Here is an 8,789-nt window from a genome sequence, read left to right as displayed (position 1 = left end):
TTCTCTGAAGATCAGCAAGTGTTAGCACCAAAAAAAGGGGCTAAGATTCAACCCCCCTTTCTCTTAGCCACTGAAACCATCATAATCGTATCACGTGCATGACACAAATAATTACACTTGTATAGCATTTTACAAGGAGGTTGTTTGACAGAAAATTTATCATATTCTTAATTTAGAATTATACATTTTCCTTTGTAATAAGTAACATAATAATAATATAGTTATTGTTGAACTTTTTTTACATAAAGTTTTTCACAAAAATATTAAGTGTATATTAAAATTAACTATCATAATTAATTATTATGTATTTATATATAAATATATTTAATATATATTTTATATTTTAATATATATTTTATATTAATAGTAATTATTTTTTATAATTGATTTTGATATATACCTAATATAATTAATTTTTCAATCCTTTTCACCACTATGTTTCTGTTTTAAACTTAAATTTTAAAATAATCAAGAAAAATACAAGGGAATCATAAAACTAATTAATTAAGGAAAAAGGAAAATTTTAATTACCTACTAAATTTATAGGATATATGTATAGAATATGTTTTCAAATCATATGATCTTTTTTATGTTCAAATTTTTTAATAACCCGGTATATATATAATATAACATGCAACCAATAATTATTGTTCAACAAAATATAGCATTGTTGATTGTTTTATTCATTAGATGGTTATAACTATTTATAGCATCAAAGAAGCCGAAAAGAATCAGCTAGAACACCATTAGCTCCATCAGGGAAGAAACCACCAGGAACACTTTCATTTCCGGTGCCATAAAGTATCCTCAACAATGCTTGTGGAGATCTATCGTATGAAAGAGAATCATTGTTAGCAGAAAGAACATTGCCAGTGACTCTGCCCTCAGCACCTTGCTCAATAGGGACAACAAGACCTTCATCTTTCACACCTTCCTTCCCTAACCGGTTCCGAAGATCCGAGATTCGATTCGTAAACTCTGCCACACTCACTCCATCATATGGCCTTACTATCTCGTCTCGCCGTTCGTATAGCAGCGTTCGGATAATCCCATCTTGCCCGGCTTCTACACCTAGAATTCTTGCTGCAAGCTGCACTTGCATTGCACCATCAAATAATGTGAATTAGGTTATATATTTGATTATTTTAGGCTTCAGAGTTTATAATTTTTTATTTTTATTATTAGGTTTAATTCTTAACCTTTAGATTAAGTTCTTACTTTGTTTCTAACTTTCAATCGTATTACTTTTATGAAATAATATTTTATTTTGTTGTATTTTAATTTTTTTATTAAAATTAAATTTTTTTAAAATATCTCTTTTTATTATAAGTTTTTTAGATAACGGTATAAATCATAATTATAATAAGGTGAAAATTCAGACGCAGCTAACTTCACATGAAGTTGATAGTTAAAAAGTCGTTAAATGATTTGAATAATTTGACTAAATTTTCATTTAACGGCTCTCAATTATCAACTTTACGTGAAGTTGACTGTATCTAAATTTCTACCAATAATAATAATAATAATCATAATTAAAGAAAAATAGTAATTTTAGAAAAATAATTCAATTTTGACTAGAAAATAAAAAAAATAAAGTATATTAAATATTAAAAACAAAGTTAAATTTAACTTTTTAACATTAAAATAATACTTTATAGTTATTACTATTACCGTTTTGGCGGCTGGAGTTAGGAGCAGTGCATTGGCATTAACTAAGCCAGTAAGACCAATATAAGGAAGAAAATAAGCTGCAAGCAAAAAGTTTGTGTCATTGGCATAGGGATCAAATGGAGGCACAAGTTGTCTTCCAAAGGCATTATCCATGAATTCTGCAAATGTTGCTGAGCTTATATTCACCAATGGCCTTGCGATCCCACCATTGATCAATGTCCTCTTTATTGCCCTGCAACCAAAATTAATGTTACCAAAGTTATATATAATCATGCTATGTAATTATGTATATATTAAAATAGTAATATTAGATATCTAAAATTATATAATTATTTTAGAGATAATTAATGAATATTAAACAAATTAATTTTAGAATGTTTATTGGATTGATTTTATTATCTCCAAAATATTATTATAAATCGAATAGGTATTAAATCAATATAATAAAAAATTTAAAACTTTAAAAATTTAAAAATTTAACCAAAATTAAATTGGATATAATAAAATAATATATTTATATATAAATTATATCATTTTTAAAAAAATTTATATTTTATTATTTTAAATTAATAATTATATGGGTTCAATTGACTAACTGATTTCTTTTATTAACTGGTTTTAGTTAATTTGATTCGGTTCGATTTTCATAATGATAATTAAAAATCAGTTATACATATTAAATATTTGTTAAAATATAAAAAATATATTAAAATTATATAGAATAAAATATGTTTAATTATTCTGTTAGTTTCAGTTTTACTAAATTTTTAATTAGATCTTTATATTTTTTTTAATTAGATTTCTATACTATTTTTAATTTTGTAATTAAATTATTTTTATAGTAAAAATATTAAAATTAACAGAATATTTTTTTTAAAATATATACGATCAAATATCTAATTAAATTTTTAATTATGAATATCTTCAATTTATAAAAAAATATTTAATTAACTCTAATATTTTTTACATTAAAAATGATCTAATTATAAAATTAAAAATAATATAAAAATTTAAAAAAAAATAATATAAAAATCTAATTATAAATTTAATAAAAATATAAAAATCAACAGAATAATCAAATCATACGAATATATATATTGATTGTTACGAGAGAATGAACCTTATACGTCCAACGTATTGGTAACCAATCTGGGAGAAAATATCCTTAACAAGGGGACCAAGATTGGCCACACTGGCACCAATAGGAGAGGGTCCTCCATCTACTAAATTTGGAGCAACCTCGTTTAATCCAAGACCCAATGCTCCCTTCAAAAAGATCTCAGCAAAGAGGTAATCAAAATTCAAAGCAAATTTAAAAAGAAGATCATCAGTTATTGGTGCAATAATTGTGACTGATCCCACAAGAACTGCATTAGGAGAATAAGAGAGGAGCACTAGTAGTAGAGCAAAGAGTTTGGTGGATTTTGAAATAATCTTAACAGCCATGTTTTTCTTTTTAGAATATTTCTTTTTTTTTTTTCCCTTCTTGTTGATGTTGCATGCATGCATGTACCTCTCTATATATAAAAAGGAATGAAATGTCACGTGGCGAAATGCATGTTGCTTTTAGGGTAATTGAGTTTGAGGGACTAAACGAGTAGTCTTATATTATTCTTTTTTCTGAACTTCTGGTTGGGGTAGCTTTGAAAGATTAACTTGGATTTGTGCCTAGTTAGTTTACCTAGAGAGTGTAGCAAGGATGAATAGTACCAAATACAAGAAAATTTCTTCAGTCTTCTAAGAGAAAATAAATACTCTTAGCTATACATATATATAATAATTAGGTAGGCTATGTACATGGTACAAGGAAATTCTTAATTATATACATGGGATAAAATATTGAGAATAAATTTTTTCGACCTATAATTGATTTTTTTTTTCCTTTTACAATGGTCGTACCAATAATATTGGATCATCCATTGTATGTGCGTGTATCGATAATTTTGCAAATAAATATAAAATTTTTTTTGTCTCTATGGAATTTTTATATCTAAATTATCTAAACTCTAGGGATAATAGTATACCCAACCTACAAGTATCATCCATCCATTTCGCAGTACATACTTGGATGGGAATTAAACCCTCTCTACGAGAAAAGGGAGTTTGAGTGCCACTTCTAGGTGCCAATAGAACGGATTTTTGTCCTATCTGATCTTAGTTTATTTTACAATAATTTACATAGAATTCATTCTATTTTTAATGGTGGATAGTAAAAAGTTGAATATTAATCCATTTGTATGGGTATTTATTTGGTTCTTATCCGTTTTTATAATTATTAAAATTCAACCAATAAAATAAATTTTAAAATTTTTATAACTATCATCGCATACATAATATAAATTAAGGTAAAAATTTAAATATAATATAATATTATTAATTATTTTATTAATTATTTTACATATATTACATATATTATATTATATTATATATTAAAATTATATATATACCAAGACGGGTAAGAGCGAATATTACCTAAACCCGATCAAGTCCCGCCCCGCCAAGATCCCGTTCCGCAAAAAACCCGCTCCGCACCGGAGCGGATAGAGATAGAGTAAATATCCGTAGATTCGAGTAATGTTGATATCTCTAATACTACTTTCGTCAAACTTGTCCTTACCTTCCTATATTATGTTTAATAAAACAATATTTCATTATATATTTTATATAATGATTGATTTTTATGTACATATAATATAATTGATAGTGAACATATCTAAATATTTAAATATAATACTATATGTGTTTAACATATATATATATATATATATATATATATATATATATATATATATATATATATATATATATGTATGTATATATATATATAATTTTTATTTTTTAATACTTTTTTTGTATTTTTAAATATAGTTATAGGTATATAAAAATAAAATAAAAAACTTCTCTCTTCAATAAATTGTTGAAAAAGGTTTGAGTTAGCTGAAATTCGGCCCAACCCTAGTCTAGCGAGCATAATTATTTGTAATTTCTTACATGTCTATTTTAATTTTGTTTAACTTTGAAAATAATACTTGTTTGAATATTTTTAATTGCAAAATAATATAAAATCCTTTTTATCTCATTCCACCTATTAATTAATCAATTAAACCATGAAATATTAAAACATTCTCAGTTTACTTTATCAAAAATAATACGTGCAAATTAAGACTTAGTTAACCACCATACATTTTTGTATCAATATATGATATATAATAGGATTTAATGGTGTTATTTGATCTATATCGTCAATTCCACCTGAGATAAGACTTTATTGTTATGAGCAATGCTAGGAGACTAGCAATTTGTGTGATTGTTAACCATCAACTAGTCATCAATGATGATTTGATGGTGTGAGATTGGTGTGAGTTTTCATCCAATGGCTCACCTTTCTCTGCTGGTTACATGCTGGCCAAAATTCAATAGAATTGCTGGCCTTCTAGACTTTCCCTATCGTTATTAGTGTTATTGTATTTGTGATAAATATATTTGTTGTTTAACTTATTTTTAATATGTATTATTTTACATGTAGCTGATTTGATAGCTAATTTTTGTTAGAAATGTAGCGTGGTTGTTACTTTATTCTCTCTCTTTGATTGAATCCAAATTAAACCAAGGAAAATGGATAAATATAAAGCAATGAGACAACTATTGATAGGGGTAACTCCAATCCTATAAAACAATTAAATAAACCTCCTAGTTACTTGGATCTATATATGCTTAATTAGAGCTACAAAGTATAGAATTGCTCTGCATCTTTTTCTATGTAATAAAATAAAGGTAACATACTAACATCTACCTAGCTACGTTCCCAGCCCTCAATTTTCTATCTGGCTGTATCATATTTGCTGATGTATCATTTCTATGATCTCTACCATCATCATCATCATAATCATCATCATCATCCACAATGATAATTTCGCCATCATCATCATCTTCACCATCCCAATCATCATCGAAATCCTCATCATATTCTGTTTCATATCCTTCATCGTCATAATCATCATCTGCACCGGCGCGCAGAGTATGAAACTCGGGAGGAGGAGGACAATCTTCGGTGATCGCCTCGTCCCTCTTGATCACAAGATGCCTAATAACTCTCTCATCTTGGTCCAACATTGTCTTGAACTCGTTGATATATTTCGCGTCCAACTCAAAGTTCATCAAAATGTAGTGTGCATTTTTAGCTTTCTTTATTTTGTAAGCCAGCCTTCTCATACCCCAATCACTAAATCTCCACACTGTGCCTTTCTTTTCCCTCAAAAAGTCTGCAAATGTTTGCGAACATGTCCGGAAAACAATCACAATGAAAGAAAAAAGAAAATAAAAGAATCCTTAATAAAACAATTTCACACTATCATCCAATTTCAATTGCTGACATGTTCCATAACTCCATTTCTATATAACAATCCATCATAACATGCAATAAGTCCTATTATTTCTATTGGATGGTAGTCTCCGAAGAAAATATAATTTTGCTAATCACTGTCAGCAAATCTTAAACCATAAACTTTAAACTCAGCTAAATATAGCAGAAAACTTTTCCGAATTCTTACAAGAACCACTGTTACATCTAGCATCTTTGGAAGAATCCAATTAACAATTTACTTGTTTATGAATTCACACAGCTTACATTTTACTACCCTCAGTTCCTTGGATCATATAGAACTCCCAATATTCTCCAAAAGCGGATAAAGTATATTTAGTGGTTTTTTTTCCCCTTTCTTTTTCCTTCTCATAACAATGTCTTCCTACTGAATAAATACGAACAAAGAAATCAAAACCTAGCATGTCTACCAAGGATTATGATTTGTTAAGTAACTTGGGTTTCGGCAAAGTACGGTTAAAAACAATATCTATAGAGTTAATTAGACGGATCAATTACATAAAAACCTAGCCAAATGGGAGATCTTTTTGCGGCAGTCACAGACCAGCTGTTTCTGTCTAGCCACAGTTCAGCCATTTTTCAAATAGCTAGAGTAGGAAATGACCCCCTCAAACGGAAAACTATTGAAGTAATTCTACAGGCATTCAGGGAACATGAATGGCTAAAAATATACACACATGTAAAGGAAAATATTACCTTGAATTTTCTCGTTGACAGCTGCAACTTGTTCCTTGTGCTTTTCATGAATCAAGTAAACAATCTCATAATGGCGCACTGCACAGACAAAGAAGCAAGGCATTGTAAGGTAGAACATTTTACTTTCTCCATGAGAACTAGACAAACATTGGCAAAAAGCTCTTTCATTTTCCCACTTACTCGTGTAAACAGATAATTTCGCAACCAGCCGTGTTCAATTACTTCGATAGATACAAATACATATGAAATTTTGACTATCTTTATAGAAAAGGAAATTGATCAGCCAAAAGAAAAAGAAATTCCATTTTCTTTGCCTTTAACTAAAAAGGAATTATAATTCTACCTAATAGAAAGGTAAAGAAATCAACATACTTTGATCAACACTCGTATCGCTATCCAGCTCAAGTATAAGCGCTTCAAAAAGTTGTCCTGGAAAAAAAAATAAAAAATAAAAAAGGAAAAACGAATAATCAGAGAACAGTAATCCATAAGACAAAACAGAACCGAATAAATAGCAGAAACACAACCACTCACTTTCTTCAGCATCTTCGAACTCCGGCAGAACCTTGCCATCTTCCTGGATTGATTTCTGAAAATAGATAAAAACACAACATCCATACCAATGAAAAATTCCATCTCACAAAGAACAAATACCAACTCTAAAAAACTAAACAGAATAATATATACAAAACATGGAAATGATGCAACATAATCCTTCCTGAATCTCCGTATATAGATTCTAAACAAGTAACAACTAAACCGAATAATATAGGCAAAGCAGGGAAAAGATGCAACATATTCCTTCCGAGTCTCCCCAAAAACTTATGCTACACACCTAAACAATACTCCCCGAATTCTCCACCAAAAATCAAGGTCATAGTTGGAAGAAACTAAATAGTATATAGTATAACTGTATAATTAATGATTCATCCAAGAGTCAATCCTCAATAATCATATCATACAATCTAGCAAGTTCTAAAGTTGGCAAAATTTCTTGCTCTCTAGCAATTCTTCCTATAAAAGAGAGTAGGAAAAGTAATCCATTTCCTTACCTTCTATCATGATTGAAATTCTTCCTTTTGAACAAAACAGAAAACAGATAAGAATTTTGCTTTTACAATAGAAAGAAATGACTTTCAAACACTAGAAGTGCACAGTACTAATAGAACCAAAGCAATTTATACCGCTACAAGCTTAAGGTGAACGAATATCTAAAAGGGTATCTTGTTCTCAACACAAGAAAACCCACAGAAAAACGAGAAAGAAGAAAAACAATTAAACAAACAGTTGGTGTGCGTAAAAAAAACTCACTTTTTTAAGGAGTACTGCTTCTGGGAAGAAGCCAGTGGACTCGTTTGGGTTGGAAACAAAGCTATGGCTGTCTTCTTTGTTGTCTTTCTTGTGGGCACTCACAACCAGTGATGCTGATTTTCTTCTGGGCTTGGTTCGAATTGAAAATGGTAGGAAAGAGGAAGAAAAGGAAGGGTACCCATTCGCGGAGATGAAGAAATGGTGATTGGTGTTGTGAATGAGTGTAAGGGTGTTGTGAATCATGAGTGTGGGTTTTGGGAGAAGTGTTAGAACAAGATAAGAGGAACAAGAAGCTGCAGTTGCAGTTGTTCAAGTTTCTAAACAAAGAAAGAGTATGTTTTATTTACTGAAAAAATGATTCTATAGAATATATTAGTTACCTATTTTTTATTTTTTAAAATAGTAAAATAAAAATTTAAAAACTTACGTGAAAATATTTATTAAAGTTGTCTACACGAGAAGCTAAAGTTTTTTATAATTCAATATTGCATTAAAAATTTTTAATTTATAGTATATCAATAAAGATTTTTGCATATTAAAACCATTAACTAGTATGCTTAGATCACTAGCTAGTTGAAAGTATTATTATTGAGGTTAAACTATATTTAAAATAATTTCACATATAATGATAGATTTTTAGAAGAGTAAATTCTTAAAATAAACAATGAGATGGTAAGATATTCACAAACTCATTCGTAGGAACATGACAAATGTGAGCGATGAGATGGCA

The 8,789-nt window shown here is 28.7% G+C and overlaps 2 protein-coding genes across 2 annotated transcripts; both read right to left on the bottom strand.

The window, feature by feature from the left end:
- Positions 1-712: 712 nt before the first annotated feature.
- On the bottom strand, positions 713-3,117 carry LOC112794204 (ferritin-like catalase Nec2). Its single transcript, XM_025836311.2, has 3 exons — positions 2,792-3,117; positions 1,672-1,903; positions 713-1,090 (listed from the first exon to the last, which is right to left on the bottom strand). Exons 1-3 carry the CDS (start codon positions 3,115-3,117, stop codon positions 713-715), a joined length of 936 nt encoding a protein of 311 aa, XP_025692096.1.
- Positions 3,118-5,272: 2,155 nt separating this feature from the next.
- On the bottom strand, positions 5,273-8,418 carry LOC112796305 (protein REGULATOR OF FATTY ACID COMPOSITION 3, chloroplastic). The gene is made up of 5 exons (XM_025838687.3): positions 8,060-8,418; positions 7,283-7,337; positions 7,121-7,177; positions 6,749-6,826; positions 5,273-5,933 (listed from the first exon to the last, which is right to left on the bottom strand). The coding sequence occupies exons 1-5, from the start codon at positions 8,300-8,302 to the stop codon at positions 5,461-5,463; spliced, it is 906 nt and encodes a 301-aa protein (XP_025694472.1). The 5' UTR covers positions 8,303-8,418; the 3' UTR covers positions 5,273-5,460.
- Between the last annotated feature and the right edge of the window lie 371 nt (positions 8,419-8,789).

This window comes from Arachis hypogaea, chromosome 4 (assembly GCF_003086295.3).
Source record: "Arachis hypogaea cultivar Tifrunner chromosome 4, arahy.Tifrunner.gnm2.J5K5, whole genome shotgun sequence".
NCBI classification, from domain to species: domain Eukaryota; kingdom Viridiplantae; phylum Streptophyta; class Magnoliopsida; order Fabales; family Fabaceae; genus Arachis; species Arachis hypogaea.
The sequence above is the reverse complement of the archived record's forward strand: the minus strand, read 5'-3'. Positions and strand labels throughout refer to the sequence as shown.

What these genes read in the sequence shown, in the direction of transcription:
- LOC112794204 (XM_025836311.2), bottom strand. Translation starts at nt 3,117, where the DNA reads ATGGCTGTTAAGATTATTTCAAAATCCACCAAACTCTTTGCTCTACTA. An exon ending in CAATACGTTGGACGTATAAG is followed by an intron (nt 1,904 to 2,791) that starts GTTCATTCTCTC and finishes TTTTGGTTGCAG; the next exon opens with GGCAATAAAGAGGACATTGA. An exon ending in TAACTCCAGCCGCCAAAACG is followed by an intron (nt 1,091 to 1,671) that starts GTAATAGTAATA and finishes ATGCAAGTGCAG; the next exon opens with CTTGCAGCAAGAATTCTAGG.
- LOC112796305 (XM_025838687.3), bottom strand. Translation starts at nt 8,302, where the DNA reads ATGATTCACAACACCCTTACACTCATTCACAACACCAATCACCATTTC. An exon ending in AAGCAGTACTCCTTAAAAAA is followed by an intron (nt 7,338 to 8,059) that starts GTGAGTTTTTTT and finishes ATCTATTTTCAG; the next exon opens with AAATCAATCCAGGAAGATGG. An exon ending in GTTCGAAGATGCTGAAGAAA is followed by an intron (nt 7,178 to 7,282) that starts GTGAGTGGTTGT and finishes TTTTTTTTCCAG; the next exon opens with GACAACTTTTTGAAGCGCTT.